Source organism: Schistocerca cancellata, chromosome 4 (assembly GCF_023864275.1).
Source record: "Schistocerca cancellata isolate TAMUIC-IGC-003103 chromosome 4, iqSchCanc2.1, whole genome shotgun sequence".
Taxonomy (NCBI): Eukaryota; Metazoa; Arthropoda; class Insecta; order Orthoptera; family Acrididae; genus Schistocerca; species Schistocerca cancellata.
The window spans coordinates 939,338,639-939,357,413 of NC_064629.1; the positions used below are offsets into that span (position 1 = coordinate 939,338,639).

Sequence of the window (18,775 nt, forward strand, 5' to 3'; positions counted from 1 at the left end):
AATAAACACCAGATATTACAGCAAGCATATTATTAAAGATCCCAATACCACAACAGATAAATGCAGACTTTGCAAACAACAAATAGAAACAGTAAATCACATCACAAGCGGATGTACAATACTAGCAAATACAGAATACCCCAGAAGACATGACAATGTAGCAAAAATAATACATCAACAATTTGCCATAAAACATAAACTAATAAAACAACACGTTCCCACATACAAGTACACACCACAAAATGTACTGGAGAATGATGAATACAAATTATACTGGAACAGAACCATTATAACAGATAAAACAACACCACATAACAAACCTGACATCATACTCACCAATAAAAAGAAGAAATTAACACAACTAATTGAAATATCCATACCCAACACAACAAATATACAGAAGAAAACAGGAGAAAAAATTGAAAAATACATCCAACTGGCTGAGGAAGTCAAGGACATGTGGCATCAGGATAAAGTCGACATTATCCCAATTATACTATCAACTACAGGAGTCATACCTCACAATATTCACCAGTACATCAATGCAATACAGCTACATCCAAACATATATATACAATTACAAAAATCTGTAATTATTGATACATGTTCAATTACCCGAAAGTTCCTAAATGTAATATAACATATACCATACAGTTACAAGGAAGTCACGCATGACCAAGGTCCGCGTCACGTTCCATTTTTAACCAGACTTAAGTCTGAGAAAAAAAAGTCAATAATAATAATGATTATAAAACATCCAACATTCCACATAACACCTTCAAACTATGTTTTTTTTTCCTTTTCTAGAAAACCTTACCCCCAAGCTATTTATTGCACAACACTAACACCTCTTCCTCTTTCTGAGCTCAACATCTCACTCATTATAGAGGGATGCTGCCTCAGTTTTTCAGGATAGCAAATGGGAAGTTGTGGCACAGAAAATGGCCCAGAGGTGGCGCGCGTGTGTGTGTGTGTGTGTGTGTGTGTGTGTGTGTGTGTGTGTGGTGAGTGAAGTGTTTTGAAACAATGTATGTATGGTGTGTCCAGTGACTGGTAGTGAGATACGAGTGAACAGTGTGGCATTACATCATTAATAAGTTATTTGTAAAAAACAAAAAAAAAAAAAAAAAACTCATTGTATACCAGGAGTAAATCTAATGATTGTCTCTAACTAGAAGCTTATTTTAAATTGGTCTAAGCTTGTAAATACTTTGACACATGGCCTATATCCTTGTAAAAAGAGGTCTACAGATGAATAAAGCTGCTGCTGCTGCTGTTGCTGCTGCTACTACTACTACTACTACTACTACTACTACTACTACTACTATATTAAAAAAGGAAACAATGAGAGCATACCACAAAATGTTTCACTTACCACTGCAGAAGAATTTTTAAATAGTATAAAATGGGGTGTCAAGCAGATAACCACTTGAAAATGACCCTGCCGGCTGAAAGCCATTGTTAAAAAATAAAACTGTAACTGCTACCCTAATTTGTTTCCAATTGATGAGTAGTTCATTCTTATGAATGACCACCACAAAACTATTAATCAAAAGCAATTTTGACCATCACATTAGCGAATCATTCTACTAAACACTGCAAGATTAACTTTAGTGATTGCTCCACAACCCTTGCACTCTGTATTTTTACCTGTTGTTGTTGTTGTTGTTGTTGTTGTGGTCTTCAGTCCTGAGACTGGTTTGATGCAGCTCTCCATGCTACTCTATCCTGTGCAAGCTTCTTCATCTCCCAGTATCTACTGCAACCTACATCCTTCTGAATCTGTATTTTTACCTAAACTGTACAATTCATGAAGTTTATTTTTACCTAAACTTCATGAATTGTACAGATTAAAACTGTCCTCCCCCCATCCCTCCTTGGGCCATAAATACAAGGCCCTATTTTATACCTAAGTCTGGCCCCACTTGTTATCTAATTCCTTGTATCTCCCCCTCAACCCCTGCCCCACTATCAGAGTCTTACTTTTCACTACTGCTTAACTCTGGACGTGTGACTGGTTTGATTTATAGGTTTCTGAACTCTTATCCACATTGTTTTCTGTAGTCTTTCTGTACCTCCATTCTATTCTGCCCCCTCAAATCGTTGGCAGGTTGAGCTTTTTCTTCACTTGTCCTCCTTTTCTCGTCATCTTCTTCCTAGCCATATCTTTCTCGCTCGCATCACGAACTCTGCACAAGATGACCACTTACCCAGTCCAGCAAGCACTCTTTTAATAAAAATAATATGTTTAAACTTTAGTGTATATGCCTGTAAATTATTCTACACCTCCACTACGTAGTCAGTTATTGACAGTAATCATCCCATTGTTTGTATTCTGCTTAGACTTTTTGAGTGTAGCTTTGCAGGTGACAGCATTAAATAATTACTGCAGAAGCCTTGAAATGTTGCATTGATAGTGTTCCTCCTGAGAGCTTCTACAAGTGAACACATTTTATAAGAATTTATTCATGAGTTTATTTTGTTATTACAGATTCAGACTGTGCCCAATGAAGTAGTGAAACTTAATGGACTTTGGGGCTTACATTTGGATTATAATCTTTTACTTTCCATTCCAAATGGTGTTTTGGAAATGAGGAATTTACGGTATGTTGTTTATATTCAGATGGCTGCAACTGCAATTGAATAGTGCTGCATAGTAGTCTTATGCAATAAAAAAGTGTTTCCCTGCACAAGAAAACATATTTTTCTGTGTTACAAAAATTGTTTCTTTCAAATGATCTAAGTTCAGGGTTAAAAGCCCATTTCTTTAGTTTTACTGTTTCAAAGATGTTATTCACATCATCTTCTGTGCCATGAATCAAAGAATCTACGACAACCAAAGAATCTACGACAACCAAAGAAATTATGTGATAATTCAAAACTATAATAATAATTATTACTCCATCAAGATCTTACAATGTATACCAAAGAACATGAGGATATTAGACATTATTCTAAAAACTCCGAAAATAAGTGCGCACATCTACACTACCACAGACTTCAATGCAACAAAGGAAACTAAGTTAAAAAATGTATCTCCAGCGAAACTGCAAACTGAAGAACATTTAGAATATGTGCAGCAAAAAAACAACACTAGTCAGGTGCAAAGAAAAACCTTAAATCCTCTGGTTACAAAAAGTGTGAAACACAAAACAATCTGTGTTAGGTGATAGTCACGGCCGTGAAATTTCTGCAATGTTGATGAGAATATGTAGTTTCGAGGCATCTGGTTTCGTAAAGCCAGGGGCTCCATTGAGTGAAATAACGGACCTAACAACATCAACTGACATAGATAGTGTGAATAAAGACAATTTCACCGTGTTAATAGGAGGATCAAACGACATCTATAGAAACGAGACATACAAGGTCATTACAGAAATGAGGAAATGTTTAAATAATTTAACCCACACAAATGTACTTATTGTGAACATCCCACATCATCATGATTTACCACCCTGGTCGTGTGTGAACCACGAAATTAATGTTGCAAACGAGTGTATCACTGAAATATGTGCTAACTTTAAGAATTTTATTTATTTATTTATGTATTTATTTAGCATCCAATAGATCACACATGTGATATTGTAGATATAAACAGATTGGAGCGAATATTCCATAGAGTCCATGGACCTCATTTAAATACGCCAGGAAAGAAATTACTAGCCGAAAAAATATGTACTCGCATTTTGAAGAAGAGTGAAGTAAAAAGTCTAAATGACAAACAAACGGAGATTAAGAAGTGCTTTAAACGAGTTACAAGCTTTGCCATGTGCCAAACGCAAATTACCAAGAGGCTTAAACCGATTAGGCCAGAAACAGACAATCACGTCATCAGCTAAACGAAATTACGAAATGGTTTAAACCAAAGAGGACAGATGTGGATGAAGCAAAACTTATACAAGCTCCAGAAGTTAACTCACCTGCTGATTGCCACCAGCAAACAGAAGCCACACACAAGAAAGATACCGAAAATTTTTTAGGGTAAGTGCTGTAGTAGAAATGCCATTAGATGAAGAATCAGAAACCATTTCAGCCAAACTTACTAAATACCCAGATTTTGCTATACTACACCATAACGTTCAGTCACTCACAAATAAAATTTCCATGTTGGAAGCACTACTCCAGTATGCACTAAACGCAGACATAATTTGCATTACTGAACATTGGCTACAAAATGATGAAGTAAAATTAACCTCAATCTCAGGATATAGATTAACAAGTCATTTTAGTCGAGAGTTTTCCGAACATGGTGTCTCTGCTATCTTTGTGAAAGAACAAATAAAGTTCTGTGATGTCAGTAAAAGTTGTATTGACTCAATTGAAAAAGACTTTTAACTTTCCATTACCAAACTGCCAAAGCTTAATTTCATGGTTATTAACATATATAGAGCACCAAGTGGAAGCCTGTCAGTCTTCATGAATAAACTAGAGGTTCTGCTGAATAGGATCAGTACACTAAATATGAAGATAGTGCTTTGTGGGGATTTCAATATTGATTTTTCAAAGGACAGCAGCACCAGAAATGCTTTGATAAATATGACCAACACATTCAATATGATCCCCACAATACACTGCCCAACAAGATTAACAGAATGCACAAATTCCATTATTGACCTTATATTCATCTCAGAAACAACTTACAGATTCACAAGCAGAGTACTGAGCATGGGTTATAGTGATCATGAGGCACAGATGCTGTGTATAGAAATGCCAACAAGTAGTAGCAGTTGCGGAAAAGTAGTTGAAAAAAGAACCTTTTCCAAAGATAACATTAGAATTTTTAATCTCTTACTGGCGAAGAAAAACTGGGAAAGCATCGCCACTCAGAACAATGTTGACAGCATGTACATGAGTTTTCAGAGCATCTTTCTTCACTATTTTAATGTAGCATTTCTAAAAGTAGTAAAAACATTAAAACCTAATAATAATAAGCAATGGGTAACTAAAGGCATAAAAATTTCCAGTGAGAGAAACAGATTTCTACAGTACTGCCATAAGAAATATAGAGTAACCCAAGAATTCGCAGATTATTCAAAAGCCTACAAAAGAATCTATGATAGAGTAGTCAAAGAGGCAAAAATTATGTGGAATGACAAGTTGATAAGAAACTCATCTAACAAAATGAGATCCACTTGGAGAGTTATAAAGAAAGAAACTTGTAGTTCAGTGCCAAAGAAAAAGAATGTATCATTAACACTAGAAGGCTCAAATCCACAGGCCCAAATTCAGTTGTGGAAAAATTCAATGAATATTTCACCTCGCTAGCTGAAGACCTCATTAAAGTACACTGTCAAGGACCAGTCCCACGTTTCTCCAGCAAGTCAGGGATCTCGACTGCTTCTATGTATGTGTATGAAACATACCCCAATGAAATTATAAGTAAAATTAAATCATTAAGCAATAAAATGTCAGGTGGTCTTGATGAAGTACCTGATTTCATATTAAAAGCATGTGCTCATTACATAGCAAAGCACTTGGCAAAAATTTTCAACCTCTCTTTAAAAACTGGTGTATTTCCAGATATTTTTAAAACAGCAAAAGTTTCACCACTGCTAAAAAAAAAAAGGTTCTTCTGAAAAAATATCAAACTACCGACCCATGTCACAGTTAAGTTCCTTCTCAAAAATTCTAGAAAAACTCTTCTATGACAGGCTTTTAAGTTGCATAAATAAATATGCACCTCTTACAGTACAACAACATGGTTTTAGAAAGTCTAAATCTATACAGACAGCAATTTTCATATTCTTAGACTGTATTTTCAAATCCCTTGATCAACATAAATTAGCTGCAGGTATTTTTCTAGATCTATCAAAAGCCTTTGACATCCTGGACCGTAACATTCTGCTCGAAAAATTAGAAAGACAAAGGGTAGGAAGTGTAGCACATAGCTGGTTGTGTTCATATCTAAAAAACCGCAGGCAGAAAGTATCACTTCAGTATGAGTTAAACAAAATGAATAAAACAAGAAACAACTCCTTTCTTTCTAGGGAATTACCAATAAAGTATGGTGTATCGCAGGGCTCAATCTTAGGTCCGCTACTCTTGTTGATTTATGTGGACGACTTGGTTGAATATATGAGTCCCACAAAAACTATCCTGTTTGCCGATGACACGAGCATATTGCTCACTGGATCCAGTTCAGAAACTTTGCGGTCGACAGCAGAAAGTTCTATGAAAAGACTTTCTGACTGTTTCACAAAAAACAAGCTCATTATAAATACTGAAAAAACTGTGTGTGTCGATTTTCATTTAATTCCTCCAAGTAATCAAATGTCTGTTCAAGTCTAATTAAAAAATGGTCCCCTAGAAAATGTAAGTGTCACAAAATTCTTGGGTCTATGGGTTCTGCAAGACTTAAAGTGGGACATACATATAAATAACTTGTGTAGAAAACTATCATCTGTGTGCTATGCCCTAAGAATTTTAAAGGCTACAACAAGCAAAACAACAGTATTGCAGGCATACTATGCACAGTCCCACTCACTAAACCGATATGGGATCATTTTCTGGGGATACTCAACTCACAGTGTAAAGGTTTTTAGAATGCAAAAAAGAGCTTTAAGAATAACTTGTGGTCTTAAAAAGATGGAGTCCTGTAAATCTCATTTTACTGAGCTTGGTGTTCTAAATGTGCAAAGTTTGTTCATTTATGAAACTATCTTGTTCACTAGGGACTACCTCCTGAAAACAGGCAAACTGCTACGGAACAAAAACGTACACAACTATAGTACCAGAGGGGAATCAAATATACATCAAAAATATCACAGAACAACCACCTATCAGGGGAGCATAATTAACATTGGTGTAATACTACACAATAAGATAACAGAGGAAATAAAAAATACTACTCATCCGATATTTAAAGCTAAACTAAAGGCATTTCTAATAAAGCACTGCTTCTATTCTGTCAGAGAATTTCTGAATAAGTAACAAAATTAATTGTAATAGGTATCTAATTTTAATTTCCCTACTATTTTGCTAATACTATGTATTATTGTAACTTATCTTTGACCTGTCCAATACCAATTGTACAATTTGTGCTATATGATAAAACTAGCCCAATTAAAAAATCAATCAATCAATCCATCTATCTATCCAGTCAATTATAACTTCATAAGTTAAGCATAGAATTTTTCACAACACAATAGGGTACTAGTTACTGTTCAACAGGAGGTTACAACTGTTTCAGGAACTTGAACTGTGGTTAATGATGGAGGTTTTAATACAAATTACACAGGTTTATTAATAAGTACCTATGGGGTTTTGGGACATGATTGAAAAAACTACAAGATATACAGAAAATACACACACATCAGTGGCTGGAGAAGATCTCTGTTTCTAACTCACATTACAGGCACTCAATATGGGAACTGTTTGCGACATGGTAAATGTCAATACCTGCATGCAGTTAAATGGAATCGCTGAGACAAATTGTCAGGGATGGCATGACAGCAGCCCACTTTGGAAATCTTTTCCTAGGGATGTCTATCTGCAGGTGTGAACTAATCAGAGATGACAGTATCTAGTGTATGATTTTTGTATATGTTGTACCCACTAGTGTAACTATGCCACAGTACATATTATGAATAAAAAATTGTGGGGATGCTCTATTCACTGATGTATATGGCTTTTCTACATATCGTGTAGTTTTTTCACAGTCATATTCATAAACCCCAAAGGTACGTAGGAATAACTCTGTGTAACTGAATAATACAGTGTGTTTGGGAGAAGAGGAGGGATCAGTCCAGTTCCAATGCTTTATTTTTTACTTGAAAAAATAAAAAAACTTCTACATAAAAAAAAAAAACATAGGGACAGCTATATAGAACTGTTTCTGTCCAACCAGAGACTTTTGCTATATTGTCTCTTCTGCATACTACCAGAATAGCTACATGTAAACTAGGTTGATCTTTTCCCTCCCCAACACACTACATGTTTTCCAGTTATATAATTTTACTGAAAACTTCATCCTTAAAAAACTATAAAAATTACTGAAAAACTGTGACCCTGTCATCCCTGTTATCTCATTTGTTGTATAGTGACAAACTTTACATTGAACCTGTAAATTAGCACTCTCTTAGATTATATTGGTGATTGTAGATTCTTTGTTTCATAGTCTACCAGAGGAAGTAAATAACATGTTTGTAACAAAGACTAGAAACATGGGCTGGATAAAATAAAATGAATTTTTGTGAAATATAGGCAAAAATGTGTTTCCTTGTGTAATAAACACTCACACTATTTTGTAAAGTGATAATTATGTTTAAGTCAAACACTCTTTCCACACCCTCACTCTCTTCTCCGCCACCTATAGCACTAAAAGTTTTGTTTAGTATTTTGTAAATAAAAGCCAAATAAAATCTTTTGTTATGAGAGATTTTCTCGTTATAAAAAATTGGAGAATGTGCTGCGTGGCTTATGGTTTCTCATTTACTTGTGGTGCCTTCTAATTATGAAGACATTTATTTCTGATTCATCATGACAGTGCAGTGAAGACAAAGAACTTAACTGATGTATTTTCTGATAAGAGCCAGTAGGTATGTGACTGAAGGTGCATGCAATACTGTCTTTTAATATGAATTGCCTTTCCCCCATCCATATAATTCAAAGGTCTTTTGAACAAGGACAGCGGGGTGAATTAATAGGTGTTTTTATTATTATTATTATTATTATTATTATCAGTGTGCTCCCTGCCGCCGTTGGATAAGCAGCTGCAGCAGCAAGTCGTATACTCCTAGCTCACTCATTTGTTACATAGTTTAATTCTTAATTTCTTTGCGTGTTTTTGGTACTTGCATTGTTTAATTCATAAATTTCGGGCGTATTATAGTATTTGAGAGTTGTAGCATCGCGTTTTAGTACCTGAATAGTGTAAATTCGCGTAGTCGTCTGTCAACTGTTTTTGTTTTGAACGGCCAGTGTCGGTTGGTCACAGTCAGTGTGCTCCCTGCCGCCGTTGGATAAGCAGCTGCAGCAGCAAGTCGTATACTCCTAGCTCACTCATTTGTTACATAGTTTAATTCTTAATTTCTTTGCGTGTTTTTGGTACTTGCATTGTTTAATTCATAAATTTCGGGCGTATTATAGTATTTGAGAGTTGTAGCATCACGTTTTAGTACTCGAATAGTGTTAAATCGCGTAGTCTCCTTCCGCTGCCGAGCAGTGTGTCAGCAGTGCACAAGTGGCAGCATTACTGCATTTACTAGGCAGTCTTGTATTTTAATAACCGCTTCAATTTTGTGTCGTTTTGTTTGCACTCTCTGTAGATTAGTTCAGACGTTCTTTGCACAGTTTTTAGCATGGATAGGGACTGCAACTGCTGTGTTCGGATGCAGGCTGAGTTGGCATCCCTTCGCTCCCAGCTTCAGGCAGTGTTGGCTTCGGTCACACAGCTTGAGGCTGTTGCCAATGGGCATCACTGTGGGGGTCCGGATGGGGGTTTGTCGGGGACGGCCAGCTCGTCCCACGCATCCCCCGATCGGACTACGACTGTGGTTGCCCGGGATACTGCCCGCATTGAGGCTGATCCCTCACCTGTGGTAGAGTGGGAGGTCGTCTCAAGGTGTGGCAGGGGGCGAAAGACATTCCGGAGGGCTGAACGGAAGGCCTCTCCAGTTTGTCTGACGAACCGGTTTCAGGCTCTGTCTCAGGCTGATACTGATCTTCAGCCTGACATGGCTGCTTGTCCTGTTCCAGAGGTTGCCCCTCAGTCTGCAAGATCCGGGCAGTCGCAGAGGGTGGGCTTACTGGTAGTTGGGAGCTCCAACGTCAGGCGTGTAATGGGGCCCCTTAGGGATATGGCAGCAAGGGAGGGGAAGAAAACCAATGTGCACTCCGTGTGCATACCGGGGGGAGTCATTCCAGATGTGGAAAGGGTCCTTCCGGATGGCATGAAGGGTACAGGGTGCACCCATCTGCAGGTGGTCGCTCATGTCGGCACCAATGATGTGTGTCGCTATGGATCGGAGGAAATCCTCTCTGGCTTCCGGCGGCTATCTGATTTGGTGAAGACTGCCAGTCTCGCTAGCGGGATGAAAGCAGAGCTCACCATCTGCAGCATCGTCGACAGGACTGACTGCGGACCTTTGGTACAGAGCCGAGTGGAGGGTCTGAATCAGAGGTTGAGACGGTTCTGCGACCATGTGGGCTGCAGATTCCTCGACTTGCGCCATAGGGTGGTGGGGTTTCGGGTTCCGCTGGATAGGTCAGGAGTCCACTACACGCAACAAGCGGCTACACGGGTAGCAGGGGTTGTGTGGCGTGGGCTGGGCGGTTTTTTAGGTTAGATGGCCTCGGGCAAGTGCAGAAAGGGCAACAGCCTCAACGGGTGCGGGGCAAAGTCAGGACATGCGGGGACCAAGCAGCAATCGGTATTGTAATTGTAAACTGTCGAAGCTGCGTTGGTAAAGTACCGGAACTTCAAGCGCTGATAGAAAGCACCGAAGCTGAAATCGTTATAGGTACAGAAAGCTGGCTGAAGCCAGAGATAAATTCTGCCGAAATTTTTACAAAGGCACAGACGGTGTTTAGAAAGGATAGATTGCATGCAACCGGTGGCGGAGTGTTCGTCGCTGTTAGTAGTAGTTTATCCTGTAGTGAAGTAGAAGTGGATAGTTCCTGTGAATTATTATGGGTGGAGGTTACACTCAACAACCGAGCAAGGTTAATAATTGGCTCCTTTTACCGACCCCCCGACTCAGCAGCATTAGTGGCAGAACAACTGAGAGAAAATTTGGAATACATTTCACATAAATTTTCTCAGCATGTTATGGTCTTAGGTGGAGATTTCAATTTACCAGATATAGACTGGGACACTCAGATGTTTAGGACGGGTGGTAGGGACAGAGCATCGAGTGACATTATACTGAGTGCACTATCCGAAAATTACCTCGAGCAATTAAACAGAGAACCGACTCGTGGAGATAACATCTTGGACCTACTGATAACAAACAGACCCGAACTTTTCGACTCTGTAAGTGCAGAACAGGGAATCAGTGATCATAAGGCCGTTGCAGCATCCCTGAATATGGAATTTAATAGGAATATAAAAAAAGGGAGGAAGGTTTATCTGTTTAGCAAGAGTAATAGAAGGCAGATTTCAGACTACCTAACAGATCAAAACGAAAATTTCTGTTCCGACACTGACAATGTTGAGTGTTTATGGAAAAAGTTCAAGGCAATCGTTAAATGCGTTTTAGACAGGTACGTGCCGAGCAAAACTGTGAGGGACGGGAAAAACCCACCGTGGTACAACAACAAAGTTAGGAAACTACTGCGAAAGCAAAGAGAGCTTCACTCCAAGTTTAAACGCAGCCAAAACCTCTCAGACAAACAGAAGCTAAACGATGTCAAAGTTAGCATAAGGAGGGCTATGCGTGAAGCGTTCAGTGAATTCGAAAGTAAAATACTAGGTACCGACTTGACAGAAAATCCTAGGAAGTTCTGGTCTTACGTTAAATCAGTAAGTGGCTCGAAACATCATGTCCAGACACTCTGGGATGATGATGGCATTGAAACAGAGGATGACAAGCGTAAAGCTGAAATACTAAACACCTTTTTCCAAAGCTGTTTCACAGAGGAAGACCGCACTGCAGTTCCTTCTCTAAATCCTCGCACCAACGAAAAAATGGCTGACATTGGAATAAGTGTCCAAGGAATAGAAAAGCAACTGGAATCACTCAACAGAGGAAAGTCCACTGGACCTGACGGGATACCAATTCGATTCTACACAGAGTACGCGAAAGAACTTGCCCCCCTTCTAACAGCCGTGTACCGCAAGTCTCTAGAGGAACAGAAGGTTCCAAATGATTGGAAAAGAGCACAGGTAGTCCCAGTCTTCAAGAAGGGTCGTCGAGCAGATGCGCAAAACTATAGACCTATCTCTCTGACGTCGATCTGTTGTAGAATTTTAGAACATGTCTTTTGCTCGAGTATCATGTCGTTTTTGGAAACTCAGAATCTACTATGTAGGAATCAACATGGATTCCGGAAACAGCGATCGTGTGAAACCCAACTCGCATTATTTGTTCATGAAACCCAGAAAATATTAGATACAGGCTCCCAGGTAGATGCCATTTTCCTTGACTTCCGGAAGGCGTTCGATACAGTTCCGCACTGTCGTCTGATAAACAAAGTAAGAGCCTACGGAATATCAGACCAGCTGTGTGGCTGGATTGAAGAGTTTTTAGCAAACAGAACACAGCATGTTGTTCTCAATGGAGAGACATCTACAGACGTTAAAGTAACCTCTGGCGTGCCACAGGGGAGTGTTATGGGACCATTGCTTTTCACAATATATATAAATGACTTAGTAGATAGTGTCGGAAGTTCCATGCGGCTTTTCGCGGATAATGCTGTAGTATACAGAGAAGTTGCAGCATTAGAAAATTGTAGCGAAATGCAGGAAGATCTGCAGCGGATAGGCACTTGGTGCAGGGAGTGGCAACTGACCCTTAACATAGACAAATGTAATGTATTGCGAATACATAGAAAGAAGGATCCTTTATTGTATGATTATATGATAGCGGAACAAACACTGGTAGCAGTTACTTCTGTAAAATATCTGGGAGTATGCGTGCGGAACGATTTGAAGTGGAATGATCATATAAAATTAATTGTTGGTAAGGCGGGTACCAGGTTGAGATTCATTGGGAGAGTCCTTAGAAAATGTAGTCCATCAACAAAGGAGGTGGCTTACAAAACACTCGTTCAACCTATACTTGAGTATTGCTCATCAGTGTGGGATCCGTACCAGATCGGGTTGACGGAGGAGATAGAGAAGATCCAAAGAAGAGCGGCGCGTTTCGTCACAGGGTTATTTGGTAACCGTGATAGCGTTACGGAGATGTTTAACAAACTCAAGTGGCAGACTCTGCAAGAGAGGCGCTCTGCATCACGGTGTAGCTTGCTCGCCAGGTTTCGAGAGGGTGCGTTTCTGGATGAGGTATCGAATATATTGCTTCCCCCTACTTATACCTCCCGAGGAGATCACGAATGTAAAATTAGAGAGATTAGAGCGCGCACAGAGGCTTTCAGACAGTCGTTCTTCCCGCGAACCATACGCGACTGGAACAGGAAAGGGAGATAATGACAGTGGCACGTAAAGTGCCCTCCGCCACACACCGTTGGGTGGCTTGCGGAGTATAAATGTAGATGTAGATGTAGATGTTATAGAAAATAGGTTGGAAATGAAAAATAATTATTGTAGAAAATTACAGAAAATAGGTCTATGAAGTCACAATAAGTGCAGTGTCTTTAGTGTTAAAGTTGCTGCCCTTCAGCATTTACACATTCCTGTAGTCTGGGCTGGACACTCAAGCACACTTTGGCACAGAGTTCTTTATTGTTATGTATATGTTGGCATGCTTCTCTTATGAACTGACACATCATCAGGACCTTGTGGTTTTCTTGCAAAGGCATTATCTTTGATAACACCTGAAAGGAAAAAGTCCATTGGAATAAGGTCTGGTGATCATGCTGGCCATTCAGGTGACCCTCGATGGCATGTCAACATTTATATTAAATGATAGCTGCCCTATTTTGCCACTAAGTCCACTAATGTTTTGATGAAAGATAGATGGGTTAGCCTTATTTGTTGAGGTATCACATATTTTGGGTGCTTCTTGTTCTTTGCATCTGTAGTTAAAAATTTTCAGAGGGTTCATCAGATCACTTTTAAGCTACTTCTCTACCGTTGCTATTCACAATATACATAAATGACCTTGTGGATGACATCGAAAGTTCACTGAGGCTTTTTGCAGATGATGCTGTGTTGTATCGAGAGGTTGTAACAATGAAAAATTGTACTGAAATTCAGGAGAATCTGCAGCAAATTGACGCATGGTGCAGGGAATGGCAATTCAATCTCAATGTAGACAAGTGTAATGTGCTGCGAATATATAGAAAGATAGATCCCTTATCATTTAGCTACAAAATAGCAGGTCAGCAACTGGAAGCAGTTAATTCCATAAATTATCTGGGAGTACGCATTAGGAGTGATTTAAAATGGAATGATCATATAAAGTTGATCGTTGGTAAAGCAGATGCCAGACTGAGATTCATTGGAAGAATCTGGGCGGGGTAAAGGAAAAGTTGCAATCACTAGTTGTGGATTCACTGTTGCCTTGAAGTCTACACAAAGTCTCAATTTTCCCGAAGGTTTTGGCAAAATTACTAAGGGTGATGCCCAGAGAGAAGCCTGCACACGTTCAATTACACCTTGTGATTCCAAATCGTGTAATGTTTTTGCGACCTCATCACGCAATGCATGGGGAATATTGCACGCTCTGAAAAATTTCGGTTGCGCGTTTTCTTTCAGTTCCAAATGTGCTTTATAGTTCTTAGCGCAACCGAGGCCCAGTGCAAAAATGTGTGCAAATTCTTCACATAGACGAGAAACACTGTCGGAAGGCACAGTCTGGTTTTTCTGATAGGACCTGATTTACTATAGACAAGTTAAACAACTGAAATAAATCGAAACCAAACAAGTTCACTGCAGCAGAAGAACGAAGGACGTAAAATGACACAAGTTTTGTTAGTCCCTTGTATGTTGCAAGAAGGCTGCACTGTCCTAACACAGGGATCGCTTGACCTGAATAGCTAGTTAACTTAACAGTTGCGGCACGCAACGGAGGTGTGCCCAGCAGTTTGTAAGTGTCTTGATTGATCAGTGAAACTGCAGCCCCGGTATCGAGCTGGAATGGTATCACTTTGCCGTTAATGTCCAAGTCTACAAAAAGTTTATTGCCCTGCTGACGACAAGAGCGACTGTCTCGTGCAACGTGAACTGACACTGGTACAAAATCACTTGCGACTTGACGGGATTTCCGGCGATGTCGACGCACACTATTTGTGGGACGAACACAGTCACTGTTAGAGAGAGTGGCACTGGGCGGAGTGGAATGAACTATATGAATTTCCATGGGCGAAGTTTCACGAGCCTGAGTATCCTTGGTTCGATTCCGATTCCGACGCGAAGCAAAGGGCCTGGAATGATTTTGAGTTTCCGATCTGAGCTTTTTCTGGCAAACACTTTGAACATGTCCTTTTTTATTACAGTAAAAGCAAATAGCTTGGCGTGACGGGCAATTCTCACGCGAATGTCTAGTAGCACACCGCGGGCATGATTTTAGCACTGCATTTGCTTGCCGGCGAGGTACACATGGCTGAGAGCCTGGCGGCAGTGGCGCGGCTAGGCGCGAGGACTGTTTACTGTTCCGTGCAGCTCACCCGGCAGGCCGGTTAACCTGACACACGGCTGGTGAAGTTGCAAATGATTCCTGAGCAAAGTCAAGTGTGTCCTGCCGATCCAATATGTCCAACACTTGTTGAAGGGAAGGATTGACTAGTTTCAAAATCTGTTCCCTTATACGAACATCAGAAACGTTCTGTGCAATTGCATCATGTACCATAGTATCTGAATAAGGGAGTCCACATTGACACTCAAAAGCACAATCCCTAGTAAGGCCTTGCAAGGTTGCAACCCACTCCTGATTAGTCTGACCTACCGTACGTTTTGTACGAAAGAAGGTATACCGTTTGGCAACTAGATTGACTGATTCTTTGAAATATGCATCTAATGCAGACAAAATTTCGTCGTAGGACAGAGTTGCTATGTCGCGTCAGGGAAATAATTTGACTATCACATGGTACGTTTGTACGCCAACCGATGACAATAAAAATGACTGCCGCTCGTTACCTTGAATTCTGTAGGCGACGAGATGGAATCCAAAGTGGCGTGACCACTCCGTCCAGCTTTCCAGTGCAGCATCAAAAGGTCGAAAAGTTGGTTCAACAGCGTGTTGTGGCTGTGTTAGCGGTGGAGCGGTGGCTGCCGCATCGTTTTGCATTCCACATTGACCCTGGACGAGCTGTCCAAGGGCATCCAGTAAGGCCTGCGTCTGCTGATTCTGTAAGCGATAAAATTCGGACAGTACATCTGGAGATGGTGGCGAAGCCATTACACAAGTAAATGAGGGCAGTATAGTTAAGAACGCGGTATTGCCTCGTCGCCAATGTTGTGGTTGGCAGGAGAGCCAACACCGTGTCACTAGAGGAAGCCGAAAGGCACGCGTTTTAGCTCACGCAGGCTGGCGTGAGGTCTGGAACAGGACAAGGAAATTAGAATTTAGAAAAAACGGACGTAGCTGGTAGAATAATTAACTGTAATCCATTAATGGTGAACGTCGCTCTTGACAGTACATTATTCACAGTATCGATAGTAACTGGTAATGGCGCCTTGCTAGGTCGTAGCAAATGACATAGCTGAAGGCTATGCTAACTATCGTCTCGGCAAATGAGAGCGTATTTTGTCAGTGAACCATCGCTAGCAAAGTCGGTTGTACAACTGGGGCGAGTGCTAGGAAGTGTCTCTAGACCTGCCGTGTGGCGGCGCTCGGTCTGCAATCACTGATAGTGGCGACACGCGGGTCCGACGTATACTAACGGACCACGGCCGATTTAAAGGCTACCACCTAGCAAGTGTGGTGTCTGGCGGTGACACCGCATTTTTAGCCCAGCCTTTTCAACAATCTTGTGTAACAGACAAAGCATAACTGTTGCATCTGTTTGGTTTTCAGTTATCAATGCCATATTATACACAAAGGCTAAACATTTCACTTCAAATTTGTTCTTTCCTTGGCCCATGCTTATACCATTTGTGCCTCTGTTTTTTAATGTGCTTTCCCATGTTTTTACTATTTTATCTAAAACCAGGTTAAAGAGAATTGGGGACAGTCCGTTTCCTTGTCAAACTCCTGTTTTGATTTTGAATGGTTCAGAAATTTCGCCTTGAAACTTTATTCTTGATGATGTATATGTGAGCGTTTGTTCAACAAGTCTTCTGGTGTTTTCATCTATCCCTGATTCATAAAGTATCTGGAATAGTGTTTGTCTGTCAACTGAGTCATAGGCCTTCTTGAAGTCTATGAAAGTAACTACTGTATTTTTATTTTTTGTAGCTCTCACTCTCAAAATTGTTTTTAAATTAAGAATCTGTTCTGCACATGATCTCCCTTTTCTAAATCCTGCTTGATAATCTCCTATATTAGGTCCTGCTTGCTCCTCTATTCTATTTCAAAGTGCTTTAGAAAGTACTTTGTATGTCACTGGTAAAGAGGATATGCCCCTGTAGTTGTTGGTGTCTGTTTTATCTCCTTTTTCATGGAGAGGATGGATCAATGCTTGTTTCGAGTCACTGGGTATGATTCCTTTTGTCCAAATGTCTTTAATTACTTTGTGAATTTTCTGCCATGCGGATAAGCCCCCCAGTTTCCACATTTCTACTACTATCCCATCCTCACCTGGTGCTTTGTTATTCTTCAATGCTTTGATAATCTTTTCTATTTCTTCAACTGTAGGTGGTTTCAATGGTGGATTTTCATGTTGTGGTTTTTGAATTTGTAATCTGTCATTAGGCTCTTCACAATTTAATAGATTTTCAAAGTATTCAGCTAAAATTTGGCAGTTCTCTTTATTGCTTAAAACCGTTTTTCCATTTTTATCTTTAAAATGTAAACTTGGTGACTGGAATCCTGTTAAAACTTCTCTGAAAGTCTTATAGAAGTATCTAGTGTTGCTCCTTTTAAAGTCTGAATCCATTTCTTCTAATCTGTCTTTGTCATACTGATCTGATGATTTTTGCTGTCTTTTTCCTTTCTTCTTTAAACTCTTCCCCGTATTCATGTTTCTTATTACTGTCCCATTTTTTCCATGCCTTTAGTCGATTGTAAATTGCTTCATAACACAGCTCGTTCCACCAACTGTGTTTTGGTATTCTTCATGGTTGTCCCATTTCTTTAACTGACTCTAGCATTGTTTCTTTAATTTCGTCCCAATCATCCATTTTTCTTGTGTTTAGTATACCACAGAATTTTTCCTGATTTTGCATTTGAAATTTAGTGTTTACTCTTGGAAATCTTCTTGGTTTTGGTTCAGGTTTGTTCGGTTGGAACATGGTCTTTATTTCAGTCAGATAATGGTCTAGGTCTATGTTTAGGGCCTTCCTCACCGTGACATCTAAGATTTCCTTGTAGTTGCGAGTCATTATTGCCACATGGTCCAACTGATATTCACCTTGATTTGGATTCCTGAAACATGTCGACATTAGTTTTAGATTAAATTGTTTACAAAAATCTATGAGTCTTTCCCCATTTCTGTAGGTTCTTGTATGTGCTGGATAATCTCCAACTACTGATTTAAATTTTATTTCTTTGCCAACTTGTGCATTAAAGTCACCCACTAAAATTTGTATATGTTCTTTTGACAATATGGATGTTTCGTGTTCTAGCATTTCGCAAAAATCTTCCACTTTGTCAACATTTGTTTTGTTCTGTCGGTTGATAGGTGCATGTGCATTTATAATAGTGTAACGCTTATTGCCCGACTTGAACGTCAGAAATGAAATTCATTCTGATGGGGAGCTAAAATTAGTTATTGATTCTGTAAGTTGCTGTTTGACCATAAGTGTGGTCCCTAATATAGTCGTATTATTGGAATTATTAATGGCTGGTTTTCTTTTGTAGATCCTGTATCCACCTGACGCAAATGCATTTTCATCCAGATACCTTGTTTCTTGAAGTGCTAATATAAGTATGCTGGGTTGATTGAGAGTATCTGTTTGCTGTTTTAGTTTTCCAACTTTCATAAGTGTGTTTATGTTCAGAGTCACCAGTAGATGTTTTTTCTCGGGTCTTATCTTTGAAGAAGCATTAGGAAGCTCCGACTCTTCCTTACATGATGTTCTAGGCTCTCCAGAATCCAAAGGCCTAGTTGCACC

General features: G+C 39.6%; 1 protein-coding gene across 4 annotated transcripts in view; it reads left to right on the forward strand.

The window, feature by feature from the left end:
• LOC126185137 (leucine-rich repeat protein 1-like) overlaps positions 1 to 18,775 on the forward strand; it is a 115,455-nt gene that overhangs the window by 51,742 nt on the left and 44,938 nt on the right. For all 4 annotated transcript variants that reach the window (XM_049927974.1, XM_049927973.1, XM_049927976.1 and 1 more), the window contains exon 5: positions 2,492 to 2,604. In XM_049927974.1, the coding sequence (XP_049783931.1) occupies positions 2,492 to 2,604 (113 nt within the window). The remainder of the gene's footprint in view (positions 1 to 2,491; positions 2,605 to 18,775) is intronic.